At 46.5% G+C, this 16749-nt stretch overlaps 1 protein-coding gene across 1 annotated transcript in view; it reads right to left on the minus strand.

The window, feature by feature from the left end:
• Positions 1–11003, minus strand: part of LOC128836144 (adenylate cyclase type 10-like) — a 64142-nt gene extending 53139 nt beyond the window's left edge. The window contains exons 1-4 of the mRNA XM_054026160.1: positions 10859–11003; positions 9045–9149; positions 7330–7368; positions 3884–4027 (exon numbers count right to left, since the gene is read on the minus strand). Coding sequence (XP_053882135.1) covers positions 3884–4027; positions 7330–7368; positions 9045–9149; positions 10859–11003 — 433 coding nt within the window. The remainder of the gene's footprint in view (positions 1–3883; positions 4028–7329; positions 7369–9044; positions 9150–10858) is intronic.
• Between the last annotated feature and the right edge of the window lie 5746 nt (positions 11004–16749).

Genomic DNA, 16749 nt, shown 5'->3' on the forward strand with positions numbered 1-16749 from the left:
GCCAACCTATTTTTTGAGGGGTGGGAGGTTTGGATCAGTTCTTGACAATATGTGATATTTATTCCAGGAATCTGAGGATTTCTAGAACAACACTCTCCAATGAATTAAACAGCATGTCGGTTAATAAATAATAATAATGCACACATAATTATAAGGGTCACACGGTAGCATCTGTTATATAAGGTTACAAATTGGTTTCCATTATAACAATCTGTTTATATCTGAAGAAGAAAGCAGTGTGCTGTAATCTTGGGCTCCCATTCAGACAATATCTGGATCTATGAGATTTGTAACAAGCTGTGTTACTCTCTGTGACGTTGCAGTCTATATGGTTTTATAAAAATATGTTAATGAGTGAATATAATGTAATTGGAATATGCTTCATGCAAAAGGCCTCTTGTAAGGTATTATTACAAAGCTTATAATCTACTGAGTGTGATCATCCTATTTGTATAAATGTACCACTCTTGTATCTGAAACTAGAAATATGAAATATAACTCTGAGGGCCTATTGTAATTATGTAAAGTGTGGGCCATTAATGGTGGTTTGGAATCTTGATGACTCCCATTAACCAGGACAATTGACTGCAGATGGCTGTGTTTTACCTGTAAGTCTTATTGTATACGTGTGTGCTGGCAAGTGGGCAATGAAGTCTTGCAGTGACATGTGATCATGTCACCTGAACTGGAATCCATCTTTAACCTGGTGTCTTTCCATTGAGAAGGAGGGGGTGGGAACCCGGAGAGGGACAAAGGATTCCCGCCTTATGCAAAAGATATATAAAAGGGTGGAACAGAACAAAGTGGAGGAGCCATCATGAAGAATCCCTTAGCTACCACCTGAGCTGAAACAAGAGCTGTACCAGGGGAAAGAATTGTGCCCAGGCCTGGAAAGTGTCCAGTCTGAGGAAAAAACTTACTGAAGCATCTCTCAGGGTGAGATTATCTGTATTCAGTTTGATTAGACATAGATTTGCACATTTTATTTTATTTTGCTTGGTGACTTTGTTCTGTCTGTTACTACTTGGAGCCACTTAAATCCTACTTTTTGTATTTAATAAAATCACTTTTTACTTATGAATTAACTCAGAGTATGTATTAATACCTGAGGGAGCAAACGACTGTGCATATCTCTCTATCAGTGTTATAGAGGGCGAACAATTTATGAGTTTACCCTGCTTAAGCTTTATACAGGGTAAAACGGATTTATTTGGGTTTAGACCCCATTGGGAGTTGGGCATCTGAGTGCTAAAGACAGGAACACTTCTGTTAGCTGCCTTCAGGTAAACCTGCAGCTTTGGGGCAAGTAATTCAGATCCTGGGTCTTTGCTGGAGCAGACGGGAGTGTCTGGCTCAGCAAGACAGGGTGCTGGGATCCCGAGTTGGCAGGGAAAGCAGGGGTAGAGGTAGTCTTGGCACATCGGGTGGCAGCTCCCAAGGGAGTTTCTGTGATCCAACCCTTCACACTCTCAAATTGGGCTTGTCAGCCATAGGTGGATTCATCAGGCACTGACTAGACCTCTTACGCGTACACCATGATCCAGTGGATCAACAATTGCCTATTATTATACCTGATCATAAGTTTCCACCAAGTTCACCTCTTTGCCAATGAGTAATTTATTTCAAATATGGAGCATAATGTTTACACTCTTCTCATTTAAAATAATTGTCCCCATGCTTTTTTCTTCACAGACAGATCACTCAAAAACAACTGGAGCTTGGTACTTGGCATGTAGCAAGTGCCCACATCATGAACAAGTTTGAGAAACATTGGCTGGATAGCAATAAAGTGATATACAATTCAATAATCCCTTCTGAACCGGCTCAGTGCAGCATCTACTAAGACTTTGAGTTGAACTCAGTAAAAGCACTCTCTCATTTGGGACATCACTGTACATTCTGTCTGTGTGGTCTAACCAGGGGGCCAGCAAGCAGAAGGATTTTGCTCTCAGTCTGCTGCTGCTGGGAGTTTGCGTGAAGGGAGCTTGTAAATGTCTGCTTGAAAACACACACAGAAAAAACATCCAGATGTAATCTAAAACTCCCCAGCTTAATATAAGGAAATGGCAAAAGAGCAAGTTGCTGAAGATCCCAAACTTAGGTGGCTTTACATTCCTTTGCCAAACAGAAAGGAACAGAGGTACCGTGAAGGCACTTCCCACAACCCTAATGGCTAGCAACTTCCTGTTGCTTTCCATGGATGTGAAATACTCAGAAGTAGAGCTGGTAAATAAAGGGGGTACTCTTTCCACTGACCATTTCAATTCAAACAAAAAAGAAATAATTTTCATCTAAATTTTCCATTAAAAATGTTGATTTTCAGCAGAAATTCAAATGCTGAAATACTTTGGCTGAAAACAAAACAAAAAGATGGATTTGGAAATACTGCCACTTTATTTATGGGAGTTGTCGTTCTGATGCCTCAAGCTCCCATTATTCTCTATAGGTTGGGCTCTCTAGTTCGACTACTAGTACCAGAGGGGTGGCCGTGTTAGTCTGGATCTGTAAAAAGCAACAGAGGGTCCTGTGGCACTTTTAAGACTAACAGATGTGTTGGAGCATAAGCTTTCATGGGTGAATGCCCACTTTGTCAGACGCAAGATCTGACGAAGTAGGTATTCACCCACGAAAGCTTATGGTTCAATACATCCGTTAGTCTTAAAGGTGCCACAGGACTCTCTGTTAGTTTGACTTCATCACCCATGATGCTTTTTAATGTCCTCTCTTAGTGAGGGGAAGTGGTTAATAATCGGAGGAGTCTTTGTTCATTGTGTACAATGGGAGATGTAGTCCAGCTAGGGAGGACATTAGATGACCAAAATACAATTCCCATGAGGCACTGTGGCAGGATTTCTAAATCGAAATATTTCAGTTTTCAGCTGTTTGGGGTTTTTTGATGGAAAATTGAAATTTTCCATGGAAAACAGACACTCTTCATAACAAAAATTGCTTAGTAGAAAACCCAATTTTCCGTTGAAAAACAGTTTTGATGGAATTTTGTCCATGAGTCCTAGTCAGAAGCTATTCAGAGACAGTCATAGCTCTGTAAAAATAAACTAGGTACAGTCAGCACCGATGAAAGGTGCCAGACTGGCACCAATAAATTGTAGTTGTTTATTCACATAATAGATACAGAATGGCCAGCTCTAGGACCAACTGCCCCAAACTGCCTCCCTAAGGTACTTCAGTAGTTTGATCCCCAAGGCCCATTCAGTCCTTGGCTTCTCCGATGAGACTGTTGTTTCTAAATGTAAGGATGGTTTACGTGTCACAGATATATGTCTGCTATGAACTAAAACGAGACCTGCAATGCATTTCACATGAGCCAGCAAGCAATCAGATAGGAACGAGTCTTGGTCACCACTTCCACAGGCTCAATTTGAACCAGCAACTTAGAGGTGAAATGTTCTTTATTCCAGTCCCCAAAATTCTCTCCTCTCTGACCAGAAATACATTTTCCCTACCACAGAAGCGGCTTTTCCCATGCAGCTGCCGAAAAGGATGCAACTGATCAGATCACTGAGCAATTAACATCTTTTACAGACTCCTGGCACACTAGAAATTGAACGAGATTTGGGCAGGGTGTTTCTCAGCGGCATATCTTGGGAGCAAGGGGAGTGGGGGCTCATGTGACTGTCCACTCAGGAAGCAGAATTGCTTACTGGTTAGGGCAAGGAACTGGCAGTGAGGAGTCCTGAATGCTCATCCCATCTCCACCACCAACTCACTGTGTGACCTGGGGCAAGATATTTCATCTCCATTTGCCTCTGCTTCCCCCCCTGCACAATGGGGCGAATGCTTCCTATTCACTTTTGTAAAGTGCTTTGGGAATGTGCTCTCTAGTGACTGCAAAGTATTGTTATTCCATTAGTAGCCATAGTACCTATCTTCACCTGGAGCTTCAGACCCACTTCAGTTTCACGAACCCCATACTCTTTCTGGATCCTCAGGCTACATTTCAGCGCCAATGTAATGATATCGCTCATCTGGCTTCGTTGCACTCTCCACAGTGCTAGCAGTGCATCCCCTGGGGAAGGCAGAGTGACAGAGACTTATGGGATACATGCTCTTCTTGTTTCTAAAGTGCTGACAAAGCCACTTGGCTTTTCAGCAAGCCACAGCAGATCTACCTGTACCTGCCCAGCACTCTGACCCACAGAGAGATTGCTCACTAACCACCCCAAACTCCTTAGCACCTCCTGGCTGTGAACAGACCAACCCCTCTATGCTTCTAGCAGCTGTCGGTTGTGACTACCTCTTCCCACTCAGGGTATGTCTACACTACGAAATTAGGTCGAATTTATAGAAGCTGGTTTTATAGAAATCGGTTGTATACAGCTGATTGTGTGTGTCCCCACATAAAATGCTCTAAGTGCATTAAGTCGGCAGACTGCGTCCACAGTACCGAGGCTAGCGTCGTCTTCCGGAGTGTTGCACTATGGGTAGCTATCCCACAGTTCCCGCAGTCTCCGCCGCCCATTGGAATTCTGGGTTGAGATCCCAATGCCTGAATGACGCAAAACAGTTTCGCGGGGGGGGGTTCTGGGTACATGTCATCAGGCCCCTCCCCCTCCGTCAGAGCAACAGCAGACAATCGATTCGCGCCTTTTTACCTGGGTTACCTGTGCAGACAACATACCATGCCAAGCATGGAGCCCGCTCTGCTCAGCTCAGCTCACCGCCACCATATGTCCTCTGGGTGCCGGCAGACATGGTACTGCATTGCTACGCAGCAGCAGCTAATTGCCTTTTGGCAGTAGATGGTGCAGTATGACTGGTAGGCTTCATCGGCTATCTGGGTGCTGGCAGACGTGGGGCTGGCAGACGTGGGGCTGCATTGCTACACAGCAGCAGCCCCTTGCCTTTTGGCAGTAGATGGTGTATTATGACTGGTATCCATCGTCGTCATACTGCAGTTCGATCAGATGATGGCTGAAACTCCGAATGTCCCCCAGTCATATTCTGCTGCCTTCCCAATGATGATGGCGGCTATCAGTCGTAGTATGCTATTTTCTGCCAAGCGCCCAGTATTTTCTGCCAAGCACCCAGAAGATGCCGAGGGCTATCAGTCATGCTGCACCGTCGGCTGCCAGCTTAAGATGTAAAAAATGGATTTGTTCTGTATTCATTTGCTTCCCCTCCCTCTGTGAAATCAACGGCCTGCTAAACCCAGGGTTTTGAGTTCAATCTTCGGGGGGGGCCATTCTGTGTGATAGTTGTTTGTGTTTCACCCTGATGCACAGCCACCTTTGTTGATTTTAATTCCCTGTACCTGTACGCCATGTCGTCACTCGCCCCTCCCTCCGTCAGACAATAGTTTCGTGCTTTTTTTTAGACCAGAGGCCATAGCACTGGGATCATGGAGCCCGCTCAGATCACCACAGCAATTATGAGCACTATGAACACCACGCGCATTGTCCTGGAGTATATGCAGAGCCAGGACATGCCAAAGCAAAACCAGGACCAGCCAATGAGGCGATTGCAGCGTGGCGACTAGAGTGATGAGGAAATTGACATGGACATAGACCTCTCACAAAGTACAGGCCCCAGCAATGTGCAAATCATGGTGTTACTGGGGCAGGTTCATGCCGTGGAACGCCGATTCCATGTGTAATATTTACAAAGGTACACTCACCAGAGGTCCCCTGTGTGCCCTCAGGGTCTGGGAGCACGCCTTGGGTGAGTTCGGGGGTTACTGGTTCCAGGTCTAGGGTGATAAACATATCCTGGCTGTTGGGGAAACCGGTTTCTCCGCTTCCTTGCTGCTGTGAGCTATCTATATTATCTTCATCCTCATCTTCCTCGTAGCCCGAACCCGCTTCCCTGTTGCGTGTTTCTCCATTGACGGAGTCATAGCACACGGTTGGGGTAGTGGTGGCTGCACCCCCTAACATGGCATGCAGCTCCGCATAGAAGCGGCATGTTTGCGGCTCTGTCCCGGACCTTCCGTTTGCCTCTCTGGCTTTGTGGTAGGCTTGCCTTAGCTTCTTAATTTTCATGCGGCACTGCTGTGCGTCCCTGTTATGGCCTCTGTCCTTCATGGCCTTTGAGACCTTTTCTAATATTTTGCCATTTCGTTTACTGCTACGGAGTTCAGCTAGCACTGATTCATCTCCCCATATGGTGAGCAGATCCCATACCTCCCGTTCAGTCCATGATGGACCTCTTTTGCGATCCTGGGACTCCATCATGGTTACCTGTGCTGATGAGCTCTGCGTGGTCATCTGTGCTCTCCTCGCTGGGCAAACAGGAAATGAAATTCAAAAGTTCGCGGGGCTTTTCCTGTCTACCTGGCCAGTGCATCTGAGTTGAGAGTGCTGTCCAGAGCAGTCACAATGAAGCACTGTGGGATAGCTCCCGGAGGCCAATAACGTCGAATTCCGTCCACACTACCCCAATTCCGACCCGCAAAGGCCGATTTTAGCGCTAATCCCCTCATTGGAGGTGGAGTAAAGAAACCGGTTTAAAGGGCCCTTTAAGTCGAAAAAAAGGGCTTCGTCGTGTGAACGTGTCCAGGCTTAATTCGAATTAACGCTGCTAAATTTGACCTAAACTCGTAGTGTAGACCAGGCCTCGGTAATGCCCTGCAGCTGCTTTTTACAAGTAAACCTTCCTTCCCGGTGATCCCTTATAGCCACTGACTGCAAGTGTCCCTTCCCCGTCAGTGACCCCTTGCAGTGGCTTGCTGCATGTTCCCCTCCTCTCTCCCACACACACAAACCTGTGTCCGCTGGCTAAGATACATTTAAGGCTTTGCACCTCCTATCGCCCTTGGGCAACTGCTAGCACAGTCATTCAGGCCGAGATCCCTAAAGGTATTTAGTATCAGGGGGGTAGTCTGTTAGTCTGTATCCACAAAAACAACAAGGAGTCCGGTGGCACCTTAAAGACTAACAGATTTATTTGGGCATAAGATTTCGTGGGTAAAGAACGCACATCTTTAGATGCATGGAGTGAAGAAGTGTATCCCTGCATCTGAAGAAGTGGGGGGTTTTACCCATGAAAGCTTATGCACAAATAAAGGTATTTAGGTGCCTAACTTCCATCTGAGCTCAGTTCTAAAGGAAGCACCAGCCAGGATTTCTCAATCAGACACAGAGGAAGGGGAATTGGGGTTGTTTCTAACTGAAAGATATAGTGTAAATTCTTGCTTCTTCCAAATCATAGATCAGCTCTGTGGGAATAGAAGCCAGAGGGACGGGTACAATAGAACAAGAAAAGGGAGTTGGCTAGTTTGAATGCCGCCACTGTCCAGAGCCTCACAAGTCAAATGACAACGGGAGAGTAGGCCGCTCTACCCCACCCCAGATATCACAAGCTAATAAATACCTGCAAATTTCAAGATATCGCCTCCATAAATCAGCACCTCTGCAGCAAGAGAAAAGGCGAGAGAAGTTACACACAGCTCTTGTCAAAGAAAGTCATGGAACAAATTGTTCTGTCGATCGGGGGATGGGCACGTGTGTGTGTGTGTGTTTCTGCATGCACACATTGAGGGGGCATATATTGCAGAGTAGGTATGACTGAGTGAGCAAGATGGTGTATGCTTGAGCATGTCATCACAACAAAGATCCCAGCTGCTGAGGGCTCAGAGCAAAAATCAGGGAGTTAAACTCCATCTCAAAAGCCACCATAAGGAGGCAGAGCACAGTGTTTCTATGGCAACTAGAAATATCCCTTCCCAGACCGACCTCTTCTCCCAACCCTTCAAATCCCCTACTGCTCAGTTCTCAAAATGTCGCATCCAACAGGGAGGGTCCAGGGACAACCTGAGAAGCACTGCTCCATGGGAAGTTTTGAAGCAAGTTCTCAAAAGCAATGTGACAGCAGGAGATAAGGAAGGATGATCCAGTGGTTAGGGAGCTAAGCCAGAGACTCTGGCGACTTGGATTTGGTTCCCTGCTCCATCACAGACTACAGGTGTGACGTTGGGCAAATCACCTGGCCTCTCCATGCCTGGGTTCCTTATCCATAACATGAATAATAGCACTCCCCTACCTCACTTCCTCACAGGGGTGTTGGAGGCCATATAAAAGCCTAAGATAGACAAGGAAGGGCCACATTGTGCTCTGAGGGTGTTGGGATGCTTTCTAGATCCTGAGAGGGAATTGGTAACTTTTGTCAGAGCTCAGATCCCCAAATCATTAGTGTGCTGATGTCACAGGGTCACCCTACTCCTTGGCCACATAAACAACAAGACGTTGCTCTTCCAGTGAAATGGGGTGGAGACGAGTGTTCCCTCTAATTTTTCCCACCCATGTGCGGAATGAATTTTGTTATGTGCACCAATATGGAGGTGATATGTGACTCATAAAAAAATTCATGTGGTGAGGGTGGGGCCGGGGCCGAGAGGTTCGGAGTGTGGTCAGGGCTGGGGCAGAGGGCTGGGGAGCAGGGGGTGAGGGCGCCAGCTGGGGGTGCGGGCTCTGGGGTGGTGCCAGGGATGAGGGGCTCAGGGCTGGGGCAGAGGGCTGGGGAGCAGGGGGTGAGGGCTCCAGCTGGGAGTGCGGGCTCTGGGGTGGATCCGGGATGAAGGGTTTGGAGTGTGGGAGGGGGCTACAGCGGGAAGAGAGGACTCCCCTCAGCTCTTTCTCCCCGCATCAGCACCTGGGCTGCGGGGGAGAGGCGCCTCTCCTCGCCGCAGCAGCTTTGGGGATGGGGCCGCAGGATAAGCGCCCATCCCCCGGCTGTGGCGGATTCCCTGAGCACCTGCATGCACTGAGAGGCTGCCAGGTGGCCGTGCAGCTTACAGGGAACTTAGGTGGAGGCATACACCAGGGTAGAGCCAAAGGAACAATGGACTCTTCAAAGCAGGACACGTTGTGCCAGTGGGGAGCAGCAAAGACTGGTTCCCAAAGCAGCTCCATCCAGCCCTCCTAATCTTGGGAGATTTTCAAGGCTCCCTAAGTGACAGAGAAGATCCCAACCTCCAAGAAGGGCCCAGGCTGCTTAACAGAACACCTTTCTGATGGGCATTTCTTCAGTTCCCCAGACCTGAGCCAAGGAAGTGCTCTCAGCGAGGGATCATGCTGCTCGTTACTTACTTTCCACAATATCCCCTACATAATGATTGAGGGTCTGTGTTAGCTGCTCAGCACCACAGTCCAGACTGGTGTCCGTGCTAAACTTCTCCGTCAGTGCAGTAAAACCTGTAACACAAACAGCAGTCAGGCAGCCACTGGAGGAGGCAAGAAATGGCAGATGATCTCAGCGACTGCAGTCAGACATGCTTTGTGTTACCTAAAATGTGCTGGATACATAAGAAAAAAAGTTTAACAAAACTTATTTTCCATTTAAAACTGATTTATTAAGCAAAGGAAGTATTATCTGTAGTTAGTGAATTCAACTGGAGTTTCTAGGTCACCACGTCCTTCAAGATTTTAGAACAAGTCGATCGCATCCTCTTTCACCTTGTTTTTGTTTGCAATTGGAAGAGGAAAACAAGAATTCCCTCTTTTTCAACTTCCAACTGGCTTCTTAATTTTGAATGAACTAGTCTTTGAACTGAACTAGCTGAATAAACAGAATATTTTCTTTATTTCATTCTGCACTGCACAAGAGGCTACTGCCGCCAAAAACTGGTTTAGCACATCAGCTAACTCTGGTTCCAGGTGCTTAGCCAGTGACTTCCACCGGCTCATTTGAAATGAAATTTGACTTTCATTAAAACTTGGCAACAAATGTGTTATTTTTGTATGTAATTTAAATGATTTTAATAGGCTATAAGTTTAGGCCTTAACATAAGTTGCTAATTTCAAGTTTCATTTTAAATCGGGTTGTTTTTTCTTAAAATAAATCTATATTTAAATAAAAATAATCCTATTTAAATAAAAAAAATCCTTTTATATTTTTGAATTAATTTTTATCCACCCTGCATGCAACAGTCCCTGATTTTCAAGTCCCTAGTTCTTTCAGTTCACTTTGTTCCTATGTTGGAACTGTCCCTGTTTTCTAGTTCTGATCCTTCCCCCACTCCATTTGACCCTGTTTGCCATGAGATCATGCTGACTCTTCTGAGAGAGGTGGCAGAGATCCAGGGGAACATGCTAAAAAGCATTAAGTCCTTTCTAGGTAGTGATGGGAAATTGCTTGTCTCCCATCAGACCTTTCACTTGCAGAGTGCCACAAGGATCACATAATACAAAGTCAAGTTCAAGGTCCCAGTCCTTATCTTCCAGGTACTCTTTGGCCTGGGCCCATCATATCTAAAAAATTGCATAAAGTTCCAGGATGGGGACGGCAGTTGACAACTCTGCCCTGACCAGCTGCTGCACCATCCTCTGCTACTCCTGTCCCAAACTCTTTTCAGCCTAAAGACGCCAATTCTGCAAAACGGTCAACATAATAAAGACGAAAGTCCCTAAGCCATTTCAGCTGTGACTTCAGCTAGATTTGGGCCCAAGTCTCCCATTACCGCAGACAATATCTCTTTTAAACCTTCCATGTACTAAGGGTGGGCTTTTCAGAAAGGCCTAATAAGGGAGTTAGGACTTGTCTACGTGGTGAGTTACTGCACAATGAGCCAGGGTGTGACTCTACAGCATACCAGCTTGCCACCCAGTCACTCATCGTATGGACACTGCTAAGTCACGGATATAGCTTAGCATGCTGCTGGTTGAGAGCAAGGTACATCAAGCCACACTCTGGAACTTTTCACTCTGGTGTAGCATTGTCCACACACCGAGTTAGTGCGTGGCAACTGGCAACCTATTGATTCACACCCTGGCTTGCTACACAGTAATTTGCCATGTAGACAAGCCTTTAGGCACACAAATCCCATTGATTTTAAATGGAAGTTGGGCACCTAACTTCCTTGGGCCCTTCTGAAAATCCCACCCTTAATAATCTCTCTACCCACCTGAAATGTCTGCAAAAAGCAATACTCCATCAAAACTCTCAATGAAAGGCAGCTCCTGGGAGAAATCGCCATATACGATGAGATCGGGGACATGAGCTGCTACTTTCCCAATTGTAGTGCTGTCACTTGGCTTTCTTTGCTCCATTTTGGCAATGAATGCAATCTGCTGCCCAGGGTCCTGCAACACTGATGGATAATTCAATATATGATCCTCCCATTCAGGGAAGGAGGTGACTCCCACTAGCCTGCGTAACCATGATCACTCTTGTGATGTCAGACAGCAGCCCCATCAAGGACAGGTCACAATTCACTGACAGACGGGTCTCAGCCAGTAACATTCTCTGTATATCACAGTCTACGTAGCTACAGTTGCTGGGTGAGACAAGCTTCCTTCATTAATGTATTTTAAACCCATTTACACAGAAATGGTGTGATGGGGTATAGAAACCCCACACGAGTCTGGGCTGTTGTGACTCTTGGATCTACAAGAGGCTCTCCTCTTGTAAACTCAAATGTAAAAAGTACGTAAAAGGTCTTAAGATGTTACAATAACCATGAAAAATAGGTCAAATTGTTTACGACCCTGGATGTTGTAACAAGTCCAAAAGAACCAGACAAAGAAGTTGGATTAGTTTAAACTAAAAAGGTCATGTTGACATAATCCAAGAACTGTTGTAATTATGATTGATAAAAACACAAGATGTGGAACCAGAAGTTAATTGTCCAAAACTGGTGTGATGGATATGAGGCCTAACTGGTGAGAGGGATGAACTATGACTCCCATTTTTCCTCTTTTTGGGTTCCTTAAAAAGAAACAGTGAAAAAAAAGACACGATCAGTTCTGTTCAGATCAATTCAGTTCAGCTCTCCCTCTCATCTCACCACCTTGCATACCAGCTCATCCCCCGATCTGCCAGCACTGCAACTCATCCCAGCTCACCTTGACTCATCGAAAGGACTTTCTTCCTGAGAGGAAGGCCGGCTGGCCTTAATCTTGTTCGAGGTACTTTGTTTTCACCTGTGAGTGCTGAAAGTCATCACATGATCATGACATCCAATCCTCAGCCCATCAGTGGGGATATCCGATTGCCAGTACTGCAGAGGCATGTGTAAGAGCCTGTATTGTTTTCTCTTCCCCTGTTGTGTTATTTTCTAGCCCTCCCCCCCCCCCTTTCTATCTCTCATTCTCTTGACTGTTTATCAAATTCTGAAGTCAGCTATGGTGTATTCATCCAAGCCTGATTGTCTAAGAAGAAAAGATCCAATCAGATGAGGTCCCTGACCAAATCGTAAACCAGGATACAAGCAGCAGGTGTCATGGTTGACTTGCCAACCAAAAGCACCCACTCATTACTAACCAGCAGCCCAGTGTTTCAAAACCATCAACAAAAGCCATATTTCACCCATCTTTTCTATCCTCTCTCTTCTCTACCTTGTGTCTGTTAGTTAAGAACAGGATAAGTAAATGCACTCTACACATCAAAACTGAGAGTAAAATTAACCCTTTCCATCAAAGAACAGTTGTTCTGAAAATATGAGTCTGCTATTTTGTCTCCAAAAGGAGAAGGGCTTTCAAGGTTTTGCCTAAGTTTGTTTTGCATAATCATTCAACCACAGTTTGACTATAAATGCCTGTTTTGATTTCTTGTTCTTTCTTGTTTTTAATCAATAAACTTTTAATTTAAATAATGCTTTTGGGTGTTTGCCAAGTTACTGAGTAAAATCAAGCCCTCTGTTTAAAATAACCCCAAGCCTATCTATCCCTGTTTGAAGTTGGACAGTGAAAGAGTTTATAAACACCTTTAACTCTTTGGGCTTTTGAGATCAATATCCATACAACAAGGCCCAGTCCATCCCACCCTGTAACACCTCAACCAAGTGTCAAGCTTCAAGGGAGGAGGGAGAACCCAACCCAGGAGGAGATGAAAAACTGTCTGCCCAGAAGAGGGGAGACGTGTCTTCTTCAAGCTCTCTGCTGTTAAATCGTCCCTGGGGGTGAGTCTGCTACAGGCTTCGTAGATACACATAGCCAGCATCCCAGGGCCCTGCCTGGGCCATCACTGAACGGACTCCACAGGGGTCTCTACAGCACTGGGAGAGGGGACTTCCCAAACATAGAAGGGGCTGGTGTCTAGGTGCGGCAGAGAGATGAGCATGGGGGAGCCTGGCTGAGGTATTCATATCTGACTTATGGGAAGGGCACAGTCTTCAAAGGTTGGGGGCTTTGGGGTTCCTTTTGAGACCCTTCAGCCCAGATCCACAAAGGTACTTATTGCCTGAGGACCAGTGTTAGGCACCCCTGCACTACAAAACCCTGCCTGGCAGCTACTGAACCCCATAGGCACCTAAGCTCACTCCAAGCCTAGCTCCTGTCTCCACCCCGGTGCCATCTGCAAACCCAGGGAAGGCAGGTGGAGGAGCACTAGCATAGGGGGCTGTGAGGACAAATCCACTAAGAGTGGGGTGCTTAGAGCCTCTGCTGCTAGGGGCCCGAGAAGGACCAGAGCTCGTTGCCTGAGAGCTGCTGAAGATCAATAGCATAGAACTGAACCAACATGTTCAAACAAAATTTGTCAAAAAAAAGGGGGGGGGCTTTCAAACCCCTGAATACGTTTCCATTTAGAAAATTTATTTGGATAAAATAGGAAAAAACAGAGCAGCTTTTTCAGTTGATTGGATTCCCCCCATTTCATTGGTAAAATGCAATTGGTGGTGGGAGGAAAAAACAAGTGGGGGGTGGGGCAAAGGAAGTGTCCAAAAATGTGCAGGGGAGAAGGGCACATCTATGAAGGGTTTCCTCTGAAAACTGGAGAGTGGCACTAACCGTTTGCTTCCCACTGTGCTAGCCGTGCTGGGTACAGTCACCCTGCGAGGAGTGCTAGCCTGGCCCCAGCCCTAGGACCAAGGTCTGGAACCTCAGCGCTCTGCACTTCTCTTCCTTGTTGCAGATTGGCCCTCACGATTAGCTGTCTCCTTTCTACACCATCTCCGGTCTGGCAGAAGCATCCGAGGGACAGCAGGTCTCCTAGCATCAGCCCTACTGCTCTTCTAGGATTCTTCTCAGTCTCTTCCCCTGCCTCTCGTTCCCAGTGCAGACATCCCCTGTAGCCGTGTGTCACCCAACTGTCATGGACTGTTTTTGTTCAGTTTGTACAGCACCTAGCACAAGGGGGGTCCTGGTCCGTGACAGGCTGTTCGGTTCTCCTGCACTACAAATAATGCTAATTTATTCTTAAAGATACGTATGCTCCAGCTAAACATGGACTTCAGCATTCTGCTCAAAGGCAGATAAATGTAGCTCCCCAAAAGGCTTTGTCCAACTCTCCCAGTTGTACAGCACCAGTTCTGGGGTTACATGTATTGTTAAACTCAAAGATACACCCCCTCGAATGCCTGGCTTTCTTTCCCTACTATTATGCCTGTGCAGAGCTGGGTAAGTCTTATTGCATCTAAAAGAAAATCTTTCTGCTTAAGATCAAGCCTCCAGGACCAAGATCTCCCAAAATGGTTGTCTAGTTTTCCACAGGTTTTTCTAGCCAGGAGCAATATAAGACTACGCACCATTAAACAAACTTCACCTCATAATGGCTACAGAAAGTTCTTGATTCAATCACTTTATTTGTAGAGGCAACTGCTCTTTCCTAGCCCCTTCTAGGAGCGGACTTTGGAAGAGTATTAGGAATAGGGGACAGCCTCTTCCCCCCTCCTCCAGAGGGGCTAGGAGCTCGTCCCCTGATACCAGGGATGGGGAAATGGTTTTAATGAAGTAGAGATTAAGATGAAGAAAGGTGTGTGGGGTGGGGGGGGTCAAGTTGTTTGGCACCCACCAAGCTGAACATTTCAGTTTGCGGGACATTCCCAACCTAGTGGCAGACACTGAGCTAGACCACTAAAGAACTGGGTTATGAACTGCACAGGACCAGAAGTCCTCCTAGCACTCAAGCCTTGGGTAGCTACACACTACCTTGCATGTGAAGCACTGTGTATTGGATGAGTGTCGCCTCCCTCCCCATTGGCTGTGTGTATGGTAGCCAGAAGACCCAGTCAGTGACTGGTGGACAGCAGCATCTTTTAAAAGGGCATTTGTCTGTGCAACCTTAAGCCATGCAGCTACTTAGAGCCTTGGTGCAAAACAAGGCCATGCCCAATGCACTAACACTGGTTGCTTGTTAAGCCAGCTGCATGATTCTAGAAAATTAGGCTGAAGCCATGTAAACAGGCCATGTGATGGTTCCTAGACAGGGTAGAGAAATTAAAAAAAAAAACAATTGGTTTAAAAATCAGCTTTTTTTGATAAAATGCTTTTTGGGGAAAAAAACCAATCAAGATAGTTTTAACTAAGATACGTTATAGCTCAAATATCTCATCATGGAATAGGGATTATAAATTCTAATTCTTTAGTAGGAGACAATATATTCATGTAATGATTAAGAAAAGTTTTTAAATGAGTTCCAATAGTTCATGGATTAGGGACCCAGTTTTATGGGGTTCCAGGGGCTTCTGTATAGAAAGATTAACCTAAATGATTTATCTACCCCCTGGGACTCAGTGCTCAGTGCTAGAAGATACCATCAGAGATGCTAAGTTTTGCACTTCTCAAACTGAGAATGTGGGTTTCCAGAGGTAACATGCTTTTAACAGCAAAAATGTTGTTTTTAAATAAATAGAGAGGTAAGAAATAACAGACCTCAACCCTATTGTCCCTCTGCAAATTTGCATACACACTCAATCCCTTACCTTTCTCTAAAAGCGCAAAGTTTCAAAAAGTTAAATGAATAGAAGATTGTTGGGGGCGGAATAGATCTGGACAAGGAGAACAAGTCTGGAGATAAATGTGAAGCGAGGGACATGCTTTTTTGTTAAAATATTATGTTTTAACAAGCTCGGGGCCAGCAGGATCTGCCAGTATCCCTTCGCCAGGTCCAGGGTAGTGATACAGCGTGCTTCGCCCAAACAGTCGAGGAGTTTGTCTACCCGGGGCACTGGGTAGGCATCAAATTTAGAAATGGTATTAATTCTGCGGAAATCAATTCAGAATCACCGGGTCCTGTCTGGCTTAGGGGCAAGCACAATGGGGCTGCGCCACTCGCTTTGCGACCGTTCTATGACCCCTAGCTCCAGCATCGCCTGCACCTCTTCTTTCACCATGTCCCGCAGGTGGCGTGGGCGTGGTCGGGTGGTTTCACAAACTACCTCCCTAGGAGGATCCAGATGACATGCTGGGCCAGCAGGTTCTGCCCCAATATTACCATGAATGTCCAGGGGAAGGCCTCCAACAGACACCCTAGCGCTGGGTCAGGGAGATATGGGGTTATTAGCAGACTCTGCTGCTCACACCAGGCCTTCAAGAGGTTTACATGATAGACCTGGTGTTTCTTCCATCGCTCTGGCTGGTGGGCCTCATAATTAACGGGGTCCACTTGGCGGATGACTTCGTAGGGGCCTTGCCACCGGGCTAGCAGTTTGGACTCCTCAGAGGGGAGCAACACAAGGACCCAGTCCCCCAGTTCAAAGGTCCATGCTTGGGCTCCCCGGTTGTAGGTTCAGGCTTGGGCCCTCTGGACAGCCTGCCGGTTTTCCTTCGCTAGGTCCTTGTCTCATGTCAGGTTCTCTTGCAGTCGCATGACGTATTGAAGGAGTCCCTGGGTCGGGAATGAGGTCTGCTCCCAGGTCTCCTGCATCAGGTCTAGCATCCCCCATGGCTGGTGCCCGTAAAGCAGCTCAAATGGACAGAACTGGGTGGAGGCTTGCGGTATCTCCTGAATGGCAATCAGGAAAGGCGGGAGGAGTCAGTCCCAATGGCGCAATCCCTCCAGGGGGAATTTGCGTAGCATCCCCTTGAGGGACCGATTGAACTGCTTGACAAGGCTGTCTGAAGGTGGTAAACTGAG

The sequence above is a fragment of the Malaclemys terrapin genome, chromosome 4, assembly GCF_027887155.1.
Source record: "Malaclemys terrapin pileata isolate rMalTer1 chromosome 4, rMalTer1.hap1, whole genome shotgun sequence".
Classification (NCBI taxonomy): Eukaryota; Metazoa; Chordata; order Testudines; family Emydidae; genus Malaclemys; species Malaclemys terrapin.